Raw genomic sequence first — 22,047 nt, 5'->3', positions numbered from 1 at the left:
AAATGTGTTGCAGTGAGAGAAACTGCTCTGGATTATTTCACTTGATGCACACGAACGCCCTGTTTTTCTGAACCTGTCTATTACGTCAGTTGTCATGTGGGTCACCTCCAGCTCTGTAATGCACAGCTCTACATTCTTATAATAAAATCCTGATTCATTGATGCCATTCAACCCGACTAAAGTCACACAGCTAAATTATTAATCAAATTTAATTTGATTAATCAAAATATTGACAATATTTTATCCTCCAGTTAGATCTGCAGAGAAAAGATTTAAATAAATAAATAAATAAATGGTTCAGAGTGATTCATTCTTCATTTATAGATTTGAGACACAAGAAAAAGAACTCACACAGTGGCACTAAAGTCATTTTAATTATAAAAACATTTCTGCAGAGACCACAATGTTGAATTATCCTCTTCCTAAATGAAGATATAAAAAATACAATTTCACTAAAAGTAGGAAAGTTTGAGCAGTGTGTAAAATTAAGCACAATAATGAAAATATTTCACAGAGTGGAAAAATTATACTAAAATTGTATTATAAAAATCTTTTTAAAAACTCATTCTTGGTATAAAACAGGGTTTAACTGTGTAAACCTTCCACATCCTGTTCATGTCTGCTCTCTCTCACACACACACACAGCTCCACCACCTGGGTTTCCATGTTATTCAGAAATGTATTAAATGTGCTGTAGGAATGAAAACAGCAGATGACAAGATGAGCCGATTAAGCAATGTTCATGTTTTTTGAGAAAATATATCTGCAAGTGATGATGTTTTAAACAACTGCCAAACATGCTGTTGTTTCTGAGTGGTACTAACACTGCACCCCAGCTAAACACAGCATGTAACACACGGTATATGAACAGCATCTGCACATCACACAATGCAACAATTTATTTTACAAATCAAAGCCAGAATAGTGCAGAATATAGAGCGTTAAGTATCAGACCTGAAAAATGTTCCTGAGCTCATTTACAGTCCACATGAACAAAAAAATGCTAACCAACAACAAGCACCAACAGCTGCTCAGCCTGTTAGTTAAATGATCATGTTGTGGTCATTTTATTGATTAAATTAAAAATACTTAATATTAACATTCCTAAATGAAGACTAAAATGGCTTGTAAGGTTTTTCTATACTGCCTCAAAGCATCATTTTTGTTTTAACCCTTAAACATTCCACATTTTGGTTTGCAGTACAAGCTGATCCACACTGCATGAAACAAGCCTCACAAAACAGATTCGCTTTCATTTTAACACGAGTTTCAATTTCACACCTCAATTAAACACACACAAAACACATCCTGCTTCGACTGTTCTCCACTCACACCCATAAATGAAGTGGAAACTAACAATGCAATCAAACTTCCACTTTCTACAGCATGTTAACTGTATTAAAACTCTACACCACAGTCATAACTGCACTGCAGTGTGTAAAGTGTAAAGTGTAGAAAGTAAAGATAGGGTTTACAATGTAGAGTGCAAAGTGTAGCGCGTACAATTAAAGTGTAGATTGTACAGTCTATGGTGTAAAGTTTACAGTAATGACACTGATGGATAAATAAATCTCTGCATGCTGTTCTGTTCTCTGTCTCACATCATGGTTTTATTGGGCTGTATTTTATTTACTGCTGACTTCAGCCGACCTGCAGTTTTGGTTCACACACTTGTTCATTAAAGCGTTAGAAGTTTTGATAAGAAAGAAGTGTGCTGTCAATTGTCATAGCATGTACAAATACGTATGGTGCAGAGTGTACACACAGCTCTTATGCATCACTGTGGTGATGGAGCTGGTGTGAGTTTGGGGTCAGTGTAAAATTCCGCACTGTCAGCCTGATGAAACTTCGTGCCTAAGGGGAATTTGACCAACAGGTCATCCGACCACAGAAGAAAGGTTGCATGACTTTTCATATCAGTGTGTCGTTGTGTGCAGAAACCCACTTGTCATGACAGTGATGGTACTCTCCAGCAAAATGCTCTACTCTCTCAAGTGTATCATCTTTCACACTGCTGTAGCGACATGGCACATTTGTGTTTTTAGCTTCTGGAGCACAGAACTGCCAGAAATGAACTGAACACAAGCACAAAGACAGAGAGAGGGGACTGGAAAAGGTAACGTGCTCCTCATTAAACTGTCTGGAGATCGGTCTGAGGTTTATTTAAGAACAGGTGCGTGATGTGCAGTGTGCAAGTTTGTGTGTGTGTGTGTGTGTGTGTGTGTGTGTGTGTGTGTGTGTAACAGAACTGAAAAAACAGTAAAAGTAGGAATCAATTTGCCAGTCAAAGCCAGAAGAAAAAAAAAAAATACTGTGCTGCGTTGAACATACACTCATCTGTTACACACACTTAAAGTATGCATCACTCTGTTTTAGAACTGTCCATGTTGACCCCACGTAACTCTGTCAGTGTGTGCGTGCTGCTGGAGTTCTGCTGATTTATCAACATCTGAAACACAGGATAATTACACTATTTTATATAAAATCATTATATTTATTACACACATACACAATTCTATAGCTTCAAGTGGATTTGTTTAAAATTACTGACACTAACTGCAGATCTGTCCTTGATCCGACCTTCATTTACTCACGTGTTCAAAAGCCTCATACAGTAATGATAAACCTACATTATAACCTACAGTAATGATAAACCTACATCTTTACAAAGTAAAGCTTCATTAGAGAGTCATTAGACATTAAAGCAGTGAATCAGACATTAAATCATTAGATATTAAAGCATCATTAATGAGAAGGTAGACATTAAAGCTTTGTTAGAGCGTTGTTGACCATTAAAGCATTAGACATTAAAGATTTATTACACTGACGGTAGACATTAAAGAATCATTAGAGTGCCATTGACTATTAAAGCATCATTAGAGCATTGACATTAAAGCTTCATTAGAGCATCACTAACCATTAAAGCATCACTAGAGCTTTGACAGACGTTAAAGCATCACGAGTGTCAGTAGACATTAAAGCATCCTTAGAGTGCTGCTGACCATTAATGAGTCAACAGAGCTTTTATAGACATTAAAGCTTCATTAGAGAATTGACATTAAAGCTTCATTTCGCGTTGATGGATATTAAAGCCTTATTAGAGCTTTGGGAGACATTAAAGCATCATTAGTGCGTTGTTATACATTAAAGATTTATTACAGTGTCGGTAGACATTAAAGAATCATTAGAGTGCCGCTGACTATTAAAGTATCTTTAGAGCATCAGTAGAAATTAAAGCTTCATTAGAGTGTCGACAGATCTTAAAGCTTCATTAGAACATCATTAGACTTTATTACCGAATGCAGTGGAACAGCAGAGACAGGAATCTGAACCGTTCCATTAGGAGATGTGAGGAACATCTGAGGAACTGAAAACACACACACACAAATATGTATACACAAACTACAGGTAGAAGCATATTACACACAGTGTGTGTGTGTGTGTGTGTGTGTGTGAGAGAGAGATTAGTGACTCACGTGTATCATGTGCAAGTGTGTGTGCATTATCCGTTAACGTGGAGGCTGAGTTAGCATACATCACTGCGCTCGGGCAGATCACATGTCCCGCTATCGAGGACGCCAACACTGCAGAGTGACTTCCTGTAAGAGAGGAAATGGAAAAGAAGTCTGTCACACAGCTGTGTTTCACAACAGGTGTGTGTTCCTGAGTTAATGTGTGGAGCAGTGCGTGGGGACGTTCACTAATGCTAGCAAAACACTGGAAATCCCGTAAGGGCAGTGTGTTTCTAAAATAAACGTAAATCTAAATATGAAGTCAATTACACAGCCAGTGTGCAATAGATTCTAAACACAAACATGGAACGTATTCTGATAAGGACTGAGGAATAGAGTGATGGGGGAGAGGGGCAGAGAGAGAGAGAGTGAGTGTAATGGTGTTATTACCAGCCGTGTTGCTGAAATTCTGCACTTCACTGCTCTCAGTCGATTGAAGCTGCTGAGACATTGCTGCACCTAACACACACACAGACACACATGAGTGAGCACAGGACCACAATGTGCAGTAAACACTGAGCAGCAAGTTATCACAAACAGTATGAATCATTTCAACACCACCACTGAACACTGACGACAAACGCTGAATTCTCTTATGCAACATTCTGCATACACAAAACATTAAACTCTCACGCTGGCATACACTACACCGCTTTATTAAAAACACTTCTGCTCAATAAAAAACACCATAATTTAAACTAACCTGTATTCTAAAATCCAGTGTTTTATTCATAGACAGTGATAATTTGTTAAAAACTGTATGAATGAAACAGACTCTGGCTGTGAAGTGCTGTGTAATACACATCTCAAATACACACACACCAGGCATGAGTGTGAATCCAGGGGGGAGCTGCACTACTCCGGTTGCAGAGGTAGACGTCTTCACCAGCGTACCGTTAGACACCGACCAGCAGGTGGCAGCAGGGAGAGGGGGGCCACTGCTCTCTGGCTGAGCAGAGGAAGAGGACGGAGCCTCTGCACTGCTGCTGGTCATACTCATTCCTGCAGACTTGATCACTTCCTGAGAAACAAAAACACAACAACTGTGGTTACCCAATCCCGCGTTGCTGTACAATACAGAAAAGTATATTAACTCTGACAGGAACAGGATCAGTTACCATAGTGAATTCTCTTTTAGTAACTGAAATATTTTATTAATTTAAAAGATGTGAATAAAAAAAAAAAAAAAAATTGTTTACAGAACCTGTATAGTTTAACTGGTAGTTTTGATATGTTGTAATTACATAAAAAGATTGGAGACCACCTACTTTGAATACAAATTGGAAACAATGTTCCATATTAAGTGCTAGGAGAAAACTGTCTCAATCAGTTAATTTTAAATGCATTTGTTAAAAGCTTGTGGACACCTGACCATAAAACACATGTGCTTTTTGATCATCCCATTCCAGAGCTAACCCTAACCCCTTTGCTGTTATAATAACCTCCACTCATCTGTGAAGGCTTTCCACTAGATTTTGGAGCATGCCTGTGGGGATTTGTCATCATTCAGCCACAAGAGCATTAGTGAGGTCAGGCACTGATGTCAGGTGAGGAGGCCTGGGGCTGAGTCAGTGTTACAGTTCATCCCAAAGGTTTTCAGTAGAGTGGAGGTCAGGGCTCTGTGCAGGTCACTCAAGTTCTTCCACACCAACCTTGTCAAACTATGTGCTCATGGACTTCACTTTGTGCACAGGAACATTATCATACTGGAACAGGTTTGGACCCTTTAGTTCCAGTGAAGGGAAACTTTAAAGCTACAGCATACAAAGACATTCTATACAATTGTGTGCTTCTAACTTTGTGGCAAAAATTTGGGGAAGACCCACATATGGGTGTGAGATTCAGGTATCCATAAACTTTTGGCCATATAGTGTGTATTATTATTATTATTGTTATTATTGTTGTTGTTGACAGTGACCTTCTCCTCTGTGCTGCCATCACTCTCGGTGACCTGATAGGTGATGTCAGTCTCTTCGAAGCCCGTAGCGCTCATCCTCTGATCAGCGGCTGAGTCAGAGCGTGGAGAGTCAGGCGAGTTTAAACACGTCTGGATCAGCGCCTTGCCTGTCTCACTCGTGATCATTGGCTGTAGCTTCCGTGTTGCAAATGTGTAAACGTGACCCGTCTCACTCGCCACCAACAACAGCACCTGAGTCCCGGTGAGGGTGGACAGCTCATATGCCTACACACACACACACACACACACACACACACACACACACACACACACACACACACACACACACAGGTTTGCATAAATACCAACTGATAAACACTGTGTGAGTGATCAACACTGACATATAAACAGTGAGTGAGAAACATTGGTGTGATGTTGAGAGCAGCCCAGAGGTGGTGAAGAATTAGAGGTGCTAGAAGAGTGGAATCTGCATTTCTGATGCCTTGCACAGGAACCTGTCAATCAGTGCTGGGGGTGAGAGTATATTATGGGGCATGCTTGTATTTGGAAGTGATAAGTCACAGTCGACAGCCAAGAAGTAGTGATAGGAATTCCAGCTCTTTTTATTGAGCCAGATCGTTTGGCTCAGCTCAGCGATAAGAGCCGGTACACTTAACTGTAAACTGTTTAGTATTTGCAATTGAACAAAAGTGTATAATGTTCATGTTTCTTGAATTAAAAAAAAAAAAATTGCCGGCTCTTTTGGCTCCCAAACGGATCTTCACTTAGTACCACTTCTGGCTTTTATAATTCATCCAGATTTAGCAATGTTTTGACCTATGATTAAATGATATATGTGCACGCAGTATTCAATGTAATTATACTAAACCTTACAGTTTCCCCGAATACTATAATTTTACATTATGTTTGGTATAAAAACTCAAAATGGAACACGGTGTTCCATATAACAAATAAATAATAAACTACAGTGTGCAGATTTGGATGTAAAATTCTAATATGCCTGTGAAGGTTGTCAGTAGACCCTGCTAGATATGATATGATAGATATACTTTATGATGTCTCGGTTATTAAAATGCATCCAAATGCTGCTTCGTTTGTGTTTGTCATTCATTTTGTTTTCTGACCCGAAATTAAGGAGGATCATTTCACCACACTGCTCTGCCACTCACTCTCCATGCAGCAGTGAAGAATCTGCACAATCACCTGCATGTTTACCTTCTTGGCTGTCGACTGTGACTGACGTCACTTCCAAACACAACCCCGCCCCATGGTCTAGTCCCACCCCCAACACTGATTGGCACTGATTGGCAGCTTCCTGTGCTACTGATTGGCAGCTTCCTGTGCAAGGCATTTGGCAAAGCTTCGGAAATGCAAAGAAAATTGTGATTGTATTTGAGTTCTTGGCAGACTCCATACGCGATGCCGAGGAAGTGAAATAGCAAACAGGGTAATTGCTATTTCAATATGACAGCCTCATAACTATCTCGTAAAAAAATAGGAAATGCAATTGCAAATATACTTTGCTTCTCCAATTGAAATTTACAGACGTTGTACGTTCGTGTGTAAACGAAAATGCAAACGGTATTAATGCACTTTCATTTGAATTATGTCCCAATTTATGCAGCCACAAATAGAAAACGCAGTTTACAATTAGTTTTGAAAACAATCTGGAAAATACTTCCATACGCATGTGTGTGTGTGTTGATTGACCTAAAGCAGAGCTCTTACAAGCGAAGAGACCTTCCCAAAGCTGGAATTTTGAGCCGAAGAGAGGTTTTCTTTGTTTTGTTTTTTCCCTAGTCGGAGGTCCAACTGACTTACAATTTCTAACTAAATGTTTGCATACAGCCCACCTTGCCAAATTTAATGTACACCACGTCACTTCCGTAAACACTCTGGCTAAGGGGAAGAGGAGAGTAGAAGTGGTTTGGAGCTGTGAGTGATTTTGTCTCTGCGACTCTGTCCTTTTGTCAGTGTTTATAGAGAACGGTGTCATACAGAGGCAGAAAAAACACTTCAGCAAGTATGTTTGAACACTAGACTACTAACTGAGGACACACACACACATACCTGGAGTATACAAGCGCACATTACTTATTAGCAACATTAGCGTCGTGTGTGTTTAGCCAGGCTATACTAACAGACCTCAGCTCACCTTCTTCATGATGCCGGTCTTTCTTTTGCTGAAAGTGGTATACCGTCTCAGTTTGTTGTCAATGAACTCCATTTTAATTTTGACTCTGCCGCGGGTCTTTTTGCCTGGCTTGGCCCCCGCTACTCCGCTGGTCAAGGCGCGAGCTATGGCCGGGGCTGAGGCGCCGGTGTCCCGCTCTGCTCTCCGCCGCTGCTCGGCGCTCCTCTCCACGCAGCCCGCCGCCTCCTCCTCCTCCGCCGTGTCCGAGTCTGCGTCCGAGCCGCTCACACAGAGCTGATTACTCCCGGGAGGCAGGTGCTCCATCTCCCCGCTGTCATGCAGCTTTAACGCGGATATCCCTCAGCTAATTCCCGCTGGAGAGCTGGAGATGAGCAGACTTTCAGTCCTGAGCTGTTCGGTCCATTACTTGTTCCGAGTCATTTCCCCGCCAACACCACAATAATATATACAATACGAAGAATAATATAAGCAAGGCTTACAGCCGGAATCCCGGATAGGATAATCCGATATTTCTCCTCTCCCCAGTCAGAGCGCTAGAGTTCAGGCCACCGAGCAGAGCTAACTCATCAGTTAGCATAAACTAGACTGACTGAACACCGTGTTTTATATACGCACGACCGCACAACGAGCTTCCAACACAAAAGCACGAACCAAAACAGGAAATTATATTAAAGAAATTATTCATGAATAACAGTGAATAGTAATGCATACATAAACAGCAGTCACAGTCACTAAAGTTTACAGAGGAAAGTTTCCTGCACTGCCACATATGGACATGGCGTGTGGTTACACATATCAATCCGCCACATTACCTAGTCCTTAACATCTACACCGTTTTATCCAAGTTATTGTATAGAATCTTTCAGAGGCCACTTCAGTTCACCTATTCACACCGACTTCTCTTTAAATGTTAAGCACCATGATCACAACTTGACACTCATTTTTCTCCCAAACAAGCCGCGCGCGGACGTTTACGTTCCGGATCTACTTTGTTCCATATAAAGAGAGCCGATGTTGCCTTTTATGGTAATAGCGCTTACACTGCTGTGCTGTCATTGGTTGCTTAAATCTATGCGCGTACGTCAAGTCTATACATGTATGCCATTGGTGTAAAATGCGGACGTTTTAGAAGTCACAAATTTACAAACTATAGTTTATGAAATCTACGTTGGTTTGTTATATATAGATCGTTGCTTGTACAACGAGCTTCGGTATAGCGCGCCGTGTGACCCGGATGCAGTTCTAGCGAGCAGGTTAGCCTAACCTAGCATAACAGAGTTAGCTTAGCATAGTGAGTGTTAAAAGCGGCTGTTTGTTGACATTGTGTTTGTGCTGCATCTGAGGCGGGCAGGTCGGACACATGGACATAATAAAGACATAAAGTGGCCACTTGCGGTGTTTTTATTGTAACACGATAATAAAACGCTTCGATGTAGCTGAAGGTGAGTTTTAAGCAGATTAAGTGACTGTGTAGGAGGTGTTAGCATCCACAGCTACGTAATATAACTGAATACTGTAACCTAGCCATCTGATACAGCCTTTAAGAATCACACGACTAAAGTGTGTTATAACTGATTGTTTAGTAAAGGTCATGTAGTCTATTGTGTTGTGTCTTTTGCTGTATTTACTCTTCTGTGTGTGTGTGTGTGTGTGTGTGTGTGTGTGTGTTAGCATGTTAGCATGTTAGCTGAGTTTTACTGCGGAGGTTCTCCGACATGTAAATGAACAGTAACATTAACAGTAATATCACTATTAACGTCATTATCATTAATTTTTATCTTTATAAGAAGCAGATTTCGATTAGAGTGAACACAGCGGGTGTGGTATTGATCCCCGAGCGTGTGTGTGTGTGTGTGTGTGTGTGTTTTTACACACTTCTCTGTGTTAATGTTTGATAAAGTTCATTTTTAATTGTTAATAAACTCAGACGTTTTTACAGTTAGGGTTTTTCTAAAAGCAAACTAAATAGCCTGTCTAATGGTCATAACATTTATTAAAGCGTGATAATATAAATAGCAAGTTTCCACTGTAATAATCAGAGCGGGGCGGCGTGTGTGTAATGTAATGTGTAGTGTTGTCGCCTCACACCACTGATGATTAACATTCATTATTATAATCACAGGCCTAGTAATCACAGTGGCCTAGTGGTTAGCACACCCGAGTCCCCAGGGATAGGCTCCAGGCTCCCTGCGACCCTGTGCAGGATAAGCATTACGGAAGATGGATGGATTATTAGTGATAGGCAGGGGCAGTTCTAATAATGAGTGATGATTAATTATTATTTGTTCTGTATGTGTGTGTGTGTGAGAGAGAGAGACAGGTGTGAAGATGCTGCTGCCTGTAGCGATGCTGATGGTCTCACTCACTCAGATCTTCATCATCACCTTCATCAGCCTGCTGCCTGTGGAGGCCGACATCGCAGCAGTGAGATACACACACGCACCATGAGCAGAAGTGCTTAGTTTCAGTTCACTGCTTAATTCTGATGCTTTGCTGTGTGATGTGTGAACAGGTCACCTGCAGGAGTTAAATAAATAGAAAATAAACATGTAGATAGAAAGAAGAGGACGAAGTGAATTGCAGTGTTTAAAGTATGAAATGAAACAGGAAGCAGTCGGTGGTGTTTTGCTGTAATCCATATCATTTCTGTTAACACTCATTAATTTATTTACACAGCGATGTTCAACAAGACTGTTCGCTTACACAGCGCTTAAAATGTCCAACAACACAGACGATTCCAGATCTTTGACAGATTTCGGTATCGGCACAACTATAAACAAAACCATGTTTGTCTTCTGTAAATGTTTGCACACTTAGGAAAAGAAAGGATCCAAAACCACAAAATGCGACAATCTCCTCCATCCTTAAAAACGGAACAATCAGAAGTTTGTTAGGATGTGACAAAGTTCCAAATTTGTCACAGGATGTGATGTCATTCTTTTCCTCACTCACACAATTTCACTTTTATTTATACAGAATCTGCTTTCTTTAAGTCAGGTCATCTTAATTTTTCTCATCCAAAAACAGCAAATTTAATTTTATAAATTTTTTTATTTCATCTGATTTTTAAGAAAGTACTTTTTGATGGTGTTTAACTTTCTTTAAAACTGAGTCAGAAAATCAGATTAAACTTGTTAGTGCAGTGTGACAAAATTCTACAGCAATACGACTTTGTCCTGTTGGTTTGCTAAATTGAAAAATAAAATATTTCTCCTGTTCAAAATGTCAGTAGAGCCCACTAGTGAAATAATTTTCATTTTCATTGCAAATGATATCAGCAACAACTTGAGTGAGAAGTAGAATCTTAGAAATATTTACATGAATTTCAGAATTTCTTAGTATTTGGCATGTCCCCTTTTTGCTTTAATGACAGTGTGCACTCGAGCTGACACAGACTCCACAAGTTTGTGTAAAACCAGATTGTCTCACATTAGATCAAATCCATCGGCGTGTCATCTGAACACGTCCTTCAGTGGAAGGGATAAGACTTGTGGAAAATCTGACCTTTTGTACAAAGGAGTTAACATGGTCAATATCACAAATTTGCTTACATTTAAGTAGTGACCTAAAATTGTGCAACATCTTGAATATTGAATAGTCATGCACATTTCCTTTTAAAATTCTAAAACTTTGTTTTTTAAAAATTTTAAACTGGAAATAAATCCCAGAGTTTCAATGTTTTCTCAGACCTTTGGACCCCACTGTAAATGTGTTTGTTTTCATGGCTTTGTGAACTCAGACTCGACGTCACTGCTGCTGTATAATGACTGTGTTAAAGATGGTTTTATTTTTTAACTCTTGCACTTCCAATAAAGCCAATATACATAATTCCCCACACACAGAGCATGGACAGGTTATTCAGGATGTTTGTCAACACAACACAGTCATTATTACACTCTTTTATTTGGAGTTAGTATTTTGATGTTGTATTTTGAGGCTTTTTTTCCCTCAGCGTCATGTGTCAATGCTCTGCTTGTAAACTCCCAGGTTAATTATCTGCCTGTAAAACTGCACTCAATAATTCATATGTAATCAACATGCTGATTAATAAACAACAATTAATAAAATACAATACAAATGTTAACATGGTTTTAAATTGAGTTTCTCAGTAATGCTGTGAACCTGATCAGAGTTGAGTTCACACTGTCTTAAAAAAAAGAACAGAAGTGCTGATTAGTACAAAAATCTTCTCAGAACTCAGTCTTATTCACTGCCTGTATCAGTTGGCAGGTGAATTATATTTCAGTATTTAACAGGTGTGTGTGTGTGTGTGTGTGTGTGTGTGTGTGTGTGTGTGTGTGTGTGTATATGTGTTGCAGTACTCGGGTGATAATCAGACAGAGAGGTTTGATGATGCTCCTGCTCGGTTTGGATACAGATTGCCCAGCCAGGGCCTGAAGGTGAGACACTTTCACTCACCGTGTGTGTGTGTGTGTGTGTGTGTGTGTGAGTGTGAGTGTGAGAGTGTGTGTGTACTCTGTAGGGGATGTGGGGGCATGGGAGTTTTTTAAAGTGTTTTAATTGGCTGGTTTTGTGGTCAGGGTTTCCTGATTGGTGCACGGCCTGAGAATGGGTGTGTACCAATTGATCCTCCACCAATCAAAGAGAACTCCAGCAGCGGCTTCATCGTCCTCATCAAGCGATACCACTGCAATTTCGACATCAAGGTCTCGCACGCATGCATACACTACACACATACAGTTATATGCAAAGGTTTGGGCACCCCTGGCCAAATTACATACACTGTATGGCCAAAAGTTTGTGGACACCTGACCATCACACCCATATGTGGATCTTCCCCACAAAGTGGGAAGCAATATTAACAATTTTATAGAATTTCTTTGTAGGCTGCAGCATTACATTTTCCCTTCACTGGAACTAAAGGGATCTGAACATATTCTCGCATGACAATGCCCCTGTGCACAAAGCTCCATGAAGACATGATTTGACTCAACCCCACTGAACAGCTTTGGGATGAATTAGCACACTGACTGCACCCCAGAGCTCCTCACCTGGCATCAGTGTCTGATCTCACTAATGCTCTCGTGGCTGAGTGAGCACATGTTTAAGATCTACTTACATATTTTAATGGTGTTCAAGTTAGGGGACTGTGAGGTCCATTCCAAAAGCTTCATTTAGTGAAGTAGTTGTTGGGGGATTTTAAGTTATGTTTTGGATCATTGTCCGGTTGTAGAAGCCAGCCTCCTTTCAGTTTCAGTTTCTTGATTGACCGTGTCACATTTGCTTCCAGAATTTGCTGATATTTATTCGACTCCATTCTTCCATTTACCTGTGCATTGTTTGCTGTGCCACTGGCTGTAACACAACCCAAGAGCATTATAGATCCATGCACACACTAGACAGTTGGCAAGTTGTTCTATTCATTACATTTTGCTCCTCTTTTTCTACAAAATACCTTTGGTGATTGTGCCCAAGGAGTTCAATTTTTACTTCATCAGTCCCCAGCACTTGTTTCAAAAATGCCTCTGGGTTAACTAGATATTGTTTTGCATACTTCACACATTCACTTTTGTGATGAGGTTGCAGGTAAGGTTTCCTTCTGATGACTCTTCCCTGCAGGCCAGAGTAGAATGTTGCACCCCCACTCCTGTGTCAGATAAACCTTCCTGCAGGTCCTTAGTGTCATATGGGAGCTTTGCATACAGGCAGTTCTATCTGAGAGCTTCCTTGGTTTTCCAGCTCTTACCATGACATCCACAGTTCCCCCTAATTGTCTCTTCTTAATGACATTTCAGACAATGGAAATTGTGAAGTGGAAGCTTTTTGATATCTTTTTTTATAGCCTTTCTCAGCTTTGTAGGCATTAATTAGCTTAACTTTCAGGTCCTCAGTCAGCTGCTTAGAAGAGCCCATGGTTGTTGAGTGTTAACTCAAGGTTCGAAGTCCAAGAATTTATTACGCTCTGCAATTGTTAGTCCTAATTACGATTGTTGACCTGAATTATGAGTCCTAATGAGTCAATTAAGGCCCAACTTAATTATGTTCTGAGAAAAACACACTACATCCTACACAGTACACACTACACAATGTACACACATACATACATACATACATATTACATACACAGCTATTATTTACTTATTATTAGACTGATTTACATTTTATTGTGTTAATTACACACATCTAAAAATGACATTAATACACATAGATCTTTGCTTTGATGTTAAAGTCTATCAAAACCATAATTACATATTTAATTAATTATTAATGGTTTTATTTCAGTTGTAAAAGCTCTCACTAAGAACAAAATTTAACAGTAGTCAGTTCAGACATATTCAGAATAGCACACACCTCCCAATGCGCTGAATAGTTTGCATGTGCGTATGTGCATGTGTGTATGTGTAGGTGCTGAATGCTCAGAGAGCAGGTTACATTGCCGCCATTGTTCACAATGTAGACTCGGAGGAGCTCGTCAACATGGGATCTGATGACTGTAAGTGTTATACAAACGCACACACACGCTGTTCAGACAGACAGAGAGTTGTTTTCTGTGCTGTAGAAACAGCTTGAAATGGTGAAAGTGTTCTGAAATGTTCTGGAGATGTGTATTTTGTGTGTGTGTGTGTGTGTGTGTGTGTGTGTGTGTGTGTGTGTGTGCGCGTGTGTGCATGCATATGCGTGTATAGTGGAGGTGGTGAAGCAGATCAACATCCCATCTGTCTTTGTTGGAGAAAAGGCTTCGAAGTCTTTAATGGAGGAGTACAGTTATGAGAGAGGGTGAGACACACACGCACACACGCACACACACACACACACACACAGAGGGTTATAATATACTATATATTATTAGATTTTTAATGAGCTAACACCTTTTGAACCACTACACCACCTGAACACCTAGGTGTACTTAGCCTCGTTTGTTGATAAAAAGAAGACAGTAAGCTCCACCTCAGTAACAGTATATTTTCAGTAACATATTGTATTTCTCTCTCTCTCTATCTCTCTCTCTATCTCTCTCTCTCCCACTGTATATATCTCTAATAGGTGTGTGTATGTTTGTGTTGCAGAGGTTATATAATCCTGATGCCTGATTTCAGTCTGCCGTTGGAATATTACCTGATCCCGTTCCTCATCATTGTGGGAATCTGTCTTATTCTCATTGTGGTCTTTATGGTGAGTGAGACATACATGTATGTTAATACATTAAGTGTATCAGTGGTATGTGTGGGGGGGGGATAAGTGTCATCTACTGTACGTGAATATGATTTCGGTTCTGTTGGACTCGAGTGAGTATGGGACACTGCTGATTAATGTTTTAATACACAGGATTAAAAGCACACGTGTGTCAGACAGGCAAGTTCACGTGTTGGCGGTTGTTACCAGTTTGTCAGCTTTAACGGCAATTCTTCAGGGCCTAAAGAAGCACAATACAGCATCACACAGCGTTCCCTTTTACGCCCTCTGTTATTCTGCCTTTATATCCAATTCCTTAAACATGTAATTCACAAACATAACGCTGGATTTCATTTCTGCTCTCACAGCAGCAGAGACACACAGACTGTGTAGACTGAGTACTGATCTGATGTTGGTACTCAGTCTGCTGGAGTGCAGGCTTTGTTGTCCTTTAGTTCTTTGGTCTTTTACGTTGATTAAAGTTTCTGTGGTATTTTAATACCACAAATAGTTCTACTTAATTTATTAGTAATTGCGTCATTTACGATGCAGTGTGTTAATTTGTGTGTTAATGTGTGTGTTAACGTATGTATGCTCAGATCACAAAGTTTGTTCAGGACCGACACCGAGCCCGACGGAGCCGACTGCGCAAGGACCAACTGAAGAAACTTCCTGTCCACAAATACAAAAAAGGTACCAGAATTAACACAGTGTACTAACACACTGCACCAACGCACTGCAACAACACACCGCATCATTGCACCACATAAACACACTGCATCAAGACCCCACATAAACACACTGTACTAACACACTGCATCAAGACCCCACATAAACACACTGTACTAACACACTGCATCAAGACCCCACATAAACACACTGTACTAACACACTGCATCAAGACCCCACATAAACACACTGCACTAACACACTGCATCAAGACCCCACATAAACACACTGTACTAACACACTGCATCAAGACCCCACATAAACACACTGTACTAACACACTGCATCAAGACCCCACATAAACACACTGTACTAACACACTGCATCAAGACCCCACATAAACACACTGTACTAACACACTGCATCAAGACCCCACATAAACACACTGTACTAACACACTGCATCAAGACCCCACATAAACACACTGCACTAACACACTGCATCAAGACCCCACATAAACACACTGTACTAACACACTGCATCAAGACCCCACATAAACACACTGTACTAACACACTGCATCAAGACCCCACATAAACACACTGCACTAACACACTGCATCAAGACCCCACATAAACACACTTTACTAACACACTGCATCAAGACCCCACATAAACACACTGCACTAACACACTGCATCAAGACCCCACATAAACACACTGCACTAACACACTGCATCAAGACCCCACATAAACACACTGCATCAAGACCCCACATAAACACACTGCACTAACACACTGCATCAAGACCCCACATAAACACACTGCATCAAGACCCCACATAAACACACTGTACTAACACACTGCATCAAGACCCCACATAAACACACTGCACTAACACACTGCATCAAGACCCCACATAAACACACTGCACTAACACACTGCATCAAGACCCCACATAAACACACTGCACTAACACACTGCATCAAGACCCCACATAAACACACTGCACTAACACACTGCATCAAGACCCCACATAAACACACTTTACTAACACACTGCATCAAGACCCCACATAAACACACTGCATCAAGACCCCACATAAACACACTGTACTAACACACTGCATCAAGACCCCACATAAACACACTGTACTAACACACTGCATCAAGACCCCACATAAACACACTGTACTAACACACTGCATCAAGACCCCATATAAACACACTGTACTAACACACTGCATCAAGACCCCACATAAACACACTGTACTAACACACTGCATCAAGACCCCACATAAACACACTGTACTAACACACTGCATCAAGACCCCACATAAACACACTGTACTAACACACTGCATCAAGACCCCACATAAACACACTGCACTAACACACTGCATCAAGACCCCACATAAACACACTGCACTAACACACTGCATCAAGACCCCACATAAACACACTGTACTAACACACTGCATCAAGACCCCACATAAACACACTGTACTAACACACTGCATCAAGACCCCACATAAACACACTGTACTAACACACTGCATCAAGACCCCACATAAACACACTGCACTAACACACTGCATCAAGACCCCACATAAACACACTGCACTAACACACTGCATCAAGACCCCACATAAACACACTGTACTAACACACTGCATCAAGACCCCACATAAACACACTGTACTAACACACTGCATCAAGACCCCACATAAACACACTGTACTAACACACTGCATCAAGACCCCACATAAACACACTGTACTAACACACTGCATCAAGACCCCACATAAACACACTGCACTAACACACTGCATCAAGACCCCACATAAACACACTGCACTAACACACTGCATCAAGACCCCACATAAACACACTGTACTAACACACTGCATCAAGACCCCACATAAACACACTGTACTAACACACTGCATCAAGACCCCACATAAACACACTGTACTAACACACTGCATCAAGACCCCACATAAACACACTGCACTAACACACTGCATCAAGACCCCACATAAACACACTGCACTAACACACTGCATCAAGACCCCACATAAACACACTGTACTAACACACTGCATCAAGACCCCACATAAACACACTGTACTAACACACTGCATCAAGACCCCACATAAACACACTGTACTAACACACTGCATCAAGACCCCACATAAACACACTGCACTAACACACTGCATCAAGACCCCACATAAACACACTGTACTAACACACTGCATCAAGACCCCACATAAACACACTGTACTAACACACTGCATCAAGACCCCACATAAACACACTGCACTAACACACTGCATCAAGACCCCACATAAACACACTGCACTAACACACTGCATCAAGACCCCACATAAACACACTGTACTAACACACTGCATCAAGACCCCACATAAACACACTGTACTAACACACTGCATCAAGACCCCACATAAACACACTGCACTAACACACTGCATCAAGACCCCACATAAACACACTGCACTAACACACTGCATCAAGACCCCATATAAACACACTGCACTAACATATGGTATTAACACAGTGACACATGTTGATGGTTATGGTGTGTGTGTTTTATAGGTGATGTCTATGATGTGTGTGCAATCTGTCTGGATGAGTATGAGGAGGGGGAGAAGCTGCGCGTGCTGCCCTGTTCACACGGTAAGTGTGTGTGTGTTCTCTTTACTCTGATCAGTGATTGGGTTTTGCATGCTGAAACACACTAAAAGTTTTTGATTTTGATTTACTCTTTCAGTGCTGCTGTGAGTGTGTGTGTGTGTGTGTGTGTGTTGGAGGCTGACTCTCCGTTTGGCACTTTAGCTGAGTGAACACTAAGTGGGGCCTCTTAAGCTCCAAACGAGACATCTAAACTCTGATCGAAATGTCTAACTTCTGAACGAGACCTTTAAACTCCATGCAAGGCATTTTGATCTCAGAGCGAGGTGTCTAAAACTCAGAGCGAGGCACTGAGCAATGTGCTTGTAGTGGTCAGTAATTTTCGTAATTTTGTGACACAACAGAGCTGCTGGAGACACAGTATTTGTACGCACATCACATGAGTCAAACATGAATGTTCGTTTTGTAGATTTACTGGCGTGAATAAATTCTTTTTACAAAACATTCAGGCATACGGTCAAAAAAAGTGCAGTACTGGTAGTTCCTACGTGATGTCACTACAGCTGAGGGAGCATCTAACTAATTTACACAAAAATATATGCTCATATTTGAATGTACCGAATTGTAGCACCAACAGCATTTACCCCGCACAGGCCGTCTTAAACACTCCGCGATGTTAAAGGCGCAACACTCATTTAAAAAAAAAAAAAAAAAAAGGTTTAAGCTATGGACTCAGTACAAGTGTACAGTGTGGCTGAGAATACCTGTAGGTTGTGAAACAACATGGCTGAAAGTTGGAAAAACTTAATGACAAGAAACACAAAAAACCATTGGCAGTGCTTTTCCAAGATGGAGTAATTTATTACTTGTGAAGGGGATGAAGCTGGATGCAGAAATTGTGACGTTGCTAATTCTAGACAGTTATGTAAACTCAGTCTGTATAAAACTTTGAGTCGTTTGAATGGCAGCTTCACATACCAAATCATTTTTATCATTTGGAGAGCCAGGTAAAGTAATGCCCTTAATAAATAAACAGCTTACCTCATCACTTGAAAGTAATGTCATACCAGTCCTTGCTAATACTGTAGTTAAGTGTGGCTGAACTCAAGGGGGTACCACAGAATCCGGAACTCTGTATCAGAACTGAGCATTGTGTTACGGTCGAGGCAGAGTGACAGCGATCTCTCCACATTTCGTCAGCCATTTTACTAAATAAATCTGTCTCCTCCCCTACTTTGTGTGTGTGTGTTTTAGCATATCACTGTAAGTGTGTGGACCCATGGCTAACGAAGACGAAGAGGACGTGCCCGGTGTGTAAGCAGAAGGTGGTTCCGGCCGGTTCGGAATCGGACTCGGACTCGGACAGCGGGGGAGACGAGAGCGATGAGGTTTCTGAAAGCACGCCGTTGCTGCGTCCACACCCCCCCGCCCGAATCCGCACCCCGTCTCTCACCAGCACACACTCCGCCTCCACCGGCCCCCCTGACTGCTCCGACACTGACTCCACTGAGGAAGAGGGGGAGGGGGATGTGGAGGTGGTCACCGTGGAAACAGTTGTGGTGTTGCAGCAGGAACAACCTGATGATGACCTCATCAATGCCTAAAGACAAGCCAGTCAGACTGCTAATTAATCAGAAGTGACAGTATAGCTCATCTACACCACACACACACACTTTGCACGGTTTATGATTTTATCACAAGGCTAGATCAATGGTGGTTCGAATGTCATCTCTGCGACAGAAACACACACAGCTTTACATTTATCCAAAATATGGATGTAACAGACTTTATCACTACCTAATAATTATGCCTACATAGGGACCCTCCTCCCAAATGAAAACTTTTCTGAAGCGCTGACGATGATGAATATTACTGTGTATTGTTTAGCTGAGTTTTGGCACACACGTGTCTTCTGTAGCACCTTATTATTAACCTCATTTTCCTTTATAGGAGTTTTAATATATATATATATATTTCTTTTTTTGCCAAAACTGTACCCAGTGTTGCTTTTCTGTGTAAAATGAAGCCAAACGTTTTGATTGTGCCACATTTAAAATGATTTGTGTTTTAATTTGTTTCGGAAAATGAAATTGAAATCCTGAATAATGCATGATCAGCGCTCACACACTCAGCAGTGTTCAGTTCGTCAGTGTGTATTTTAGTGTTCTGTCTTTGTAAATGTTACACACTCGCTGCCTTTCCCAGCTCCACTTGTCCACTTTATTTTTTCCATTCAGCTGAATTTAATAAATCATTTCTGTTGAAGAAGTTGTACCATCACACACACGCACACACAATTCAATTCTGTTTTATTTATATAGAACTTAGAAGAATAGACTTTGGCATACGGGAGTGTTAGAAATCCGCATGTACATTTAGATCACTAATGAACAAGCCAGAGGTGACAGTGATGAGAAAACTCCCTGAGATGACTTGAGTATTATTAGTGATCAAAACGTGGCATGACATGAATGGAGTAGGTCTGTGTATATTTGAGGGAACGTTTTAGTAACACTGGCATTCAAATGTTCTAACTCGCATACGGTGAAAATAGGCCAAGAAATGACAAACCTGTAGAAACTGATGGTCATGTAACGCACTGCCTGTTTAATGTGATTTTTTTAAAAATATTTGTTTTGAACAATAGAAAATGAATGAAGTCGGTCTTGGGTATGAAAATATACTCTGATCCAGTCAGATGTTAAATTGAGTTTGAACGTGTGCTGGCATGTTCTTCGTAGGCCCTTGTAAAATTTTTCTCTTTGTTGACTCAAATCATTTTTCTCTTTGTTGACTCAAATCATTCCCTGAACATCCAGACTGCGCTGTCTGATCACTTATTGCAGCGGTTCCCAAAATGGGAACCCTGAAGCACTGCCCATAATATTTTTTATAGTTGTAACAATAGAAATCACAACCCACCTTTATCAAAGTTATTTTATTTATTATAGAGTTTTAGTAGTTATTAGAGCCGTTTGACTGTTCACTTGTATAGAATGGGTTTAATCCAAACCTAAAAAACAAGCCAGTCTATAAATAATGTTAACTTGAACCTAATGTGTTCTGTCTGTGGACAGTCCAGGAAATTTAAAAAAAAAAACTTTATGAAATAAATCTTTTCAGAGGTGTCCGGGGAATTTGTTTTGCAGTTACAGCTCAATCAGCGTTCTCCGTCTCAGGGTTCTCATGAGGTCTTTGGTCACTGCGCACTTTGTAATGGGGAACCCACTGAGGCTGGCCACCTTGAAATCTGTCCCCTGAATTCCATGTTTCTTGGCAAACAAGTTTTGGAGTCTCATGTCAGACTATCAAAAGTTGGGAAATTAAAAAATAAAAAATTAGAAATCCCATTCATGCCATTGAAAAATACTGATAGACACGGTGGTGCTACTTTCTCACAGTCTTATCACAGTTCCAGGGTTTCCAGTTCCATCCTGGGTTTGGCTTACTGTCTGTGTGGAGTTTCACATATAAATACTAATCACTAATTTTTCAGGTGAAACTATCAGCCTTGGCCCGAGACTGGTCGGGTTGTTGCATGTCTATAGCCCAACACATAGCAGATTTTTAACAGGTGTTATTCACTGATGTTGCTTTTCAGAGATTGCTGTATGATTCACATTATGTTTTATTGAAATGCATTCTCATGTATTCAGAAAAGAAAATCCTAATCACTTAATAATCTAACCTGAATTCTAAGTGGAATAAAAGTAAACAGAAAAAAACTGTTGTCTCTGTGTTTGGGTCAGTGAAGTGTTTCTTGGCAACGAAAATGGAATTTTACAATCAATTAAAATAATTTCTAAAAATGTGGTGTAATTATAATCAAGTCTTCAAGACTGTTATCTAAATTCCTGAATTATGTCATATACCAAAATTGAAATTCGGGAATCCAAAAGTATGCAGATATGTATCCGAATGTTTGGTATATAAGTAGCTGATTTTATATAATAACAGTAGGTAAAGCATCTTCAATTCTCGTCTATCTCTATTTATTACCTCTTTTGT

General features: G+C 40.5%; 2 protein-coding genes across 3 annotated transcripts; one reads left to right on the top strand and one right to left on the bottom strand.

Moving 5' to 3' along the window:
• Positions 1–355: 355 nt before the first annotated feature.
• LOC113536420 (serum response factor) lies at positions 356–8,542 on the bottom strand. The gene is made up of 7 exons (XM_053237977.1): positions 7,586–8,542; positions 5,431–5,694; positions 4,335–4,533; positions 3,903–3,971; positions 3,477–3,599; positions 3,297–3,367; positions 356–2,449 (listed from the first exon to the last, which is right to left on the bottom strand). Exons 1-7 carry the CDS (start codon positions 7,886–7,888, stop codon positions 2,363–2,365), a joined length of 1,116 nt encoding a protein of 371 aa, XP_053093952.1. The 5' UTR covers positions 7,889–8,542; the 3' UTR covers positions 356–2,362.
• A 203-nt stretch (positions 8,543–8,745) lies between these two features.
• On the top strand, positions 8,746–20,307 carry rnf13 (ring finger protein 13). 2 transcript variants are annotated; one of them, XM_034308456.2, is made up of 10 exons: positions 8,746–9,027; positions 9,898–10,009; positions 11,905–11,985; positions 12,127–12,252; positions 13,952–14,039; positions 14,233–14,323; positions 14,614–14,719; positions 15,319–15,412; positions 18,004–18,084; positions 19,294–20,307. In XM_034308456.2, the coding sequence occupies exons 2-10, from the start codon at positions 9,914–9,916 to the stop codon at positions 19,641–19,643; spliced, it is 1,113 nt and encodes a 370-aa protein (XP_034164347.2). In that variant the 5' UTR covers positions 8,746–9,027; positions 9,898–9,913; the 3' UTR covers positions 19,644–20,307. The 2 variants fall into 2 exon arrangements, with proteins under 2 accessions (XP_034164347.2, XP_034164344.2); XM_034308453.2 differs by having other exon boundaries at positions 9,894–10,009.
• Positions 20,308–22,047: the final 1,740 nt, after the last annotated feature.

The sequence above is a fragment of the Pangasianodon hypophthalmus genome, chromosome 11 (genome assembly GCF_027358585.1).
Source record: "Pangasianodon hypophthalmus isolate fPanHyp1 chromosome 11, fPanHyp1.pri, whole genome shotgun sequence".
Classification (NCBI taxonomy): Eukaryota; Metazoa; Chordata; class Actinopteri; order Siluriformes; family Pangasiidae; genus Pangasianodon; species Pangasianodon hypophthalmus.
Note: the sequence above shows the minus strand (reverse complement) of the source record. Positions and strands in the feature narration are given on the sequence as shown.

Bases quoted from the DNA above. Each gene is read 5' to 3' on its own strand.
- LOC113536420 (XM_053237977.1), bottom strand. From the start codon at position 7,888: ATGGAGCACCTGCCTCCCGGGAGTAATCAGCTCTGTGTGAGCGGCTCG. The intron at 3,368-3,476 runs GTGAGTCACTAA...GTGTGTTTTCAG, and splicing joins CACACTTGCACATGATACAC to TTCCTCAGATGTTCCTCACA. The intron at 2,450-3,296 runs GTAATAAAGTCT...CCTGTGTTTCAG, and splicing joins CTGCTGTTCCACTGCATTCG to ATGTTGATAAATCAGCAGAA.
- rnf13 (XM_034308456.2), top strand. From the start codon at position 9,914: ATGCTGCTGCCTGTAGCGATGCTGATGGTCTCACTCACTCAGATCTTC. The intron at 10,010-11,904 runs GTGAGATACACA...TATGTGTTGCAG, and splicing joins TGGAGGCCGACATCGCAGCA to TACTCGGGTGATAATCAGAC. The intron at 15,413-18,003 runs GTACCAGAATTA...TGTGTTTTATAG, and splicing joins TGTCCACAAATACAAAAAAG to GTGATGTCTATGATGTGTGT.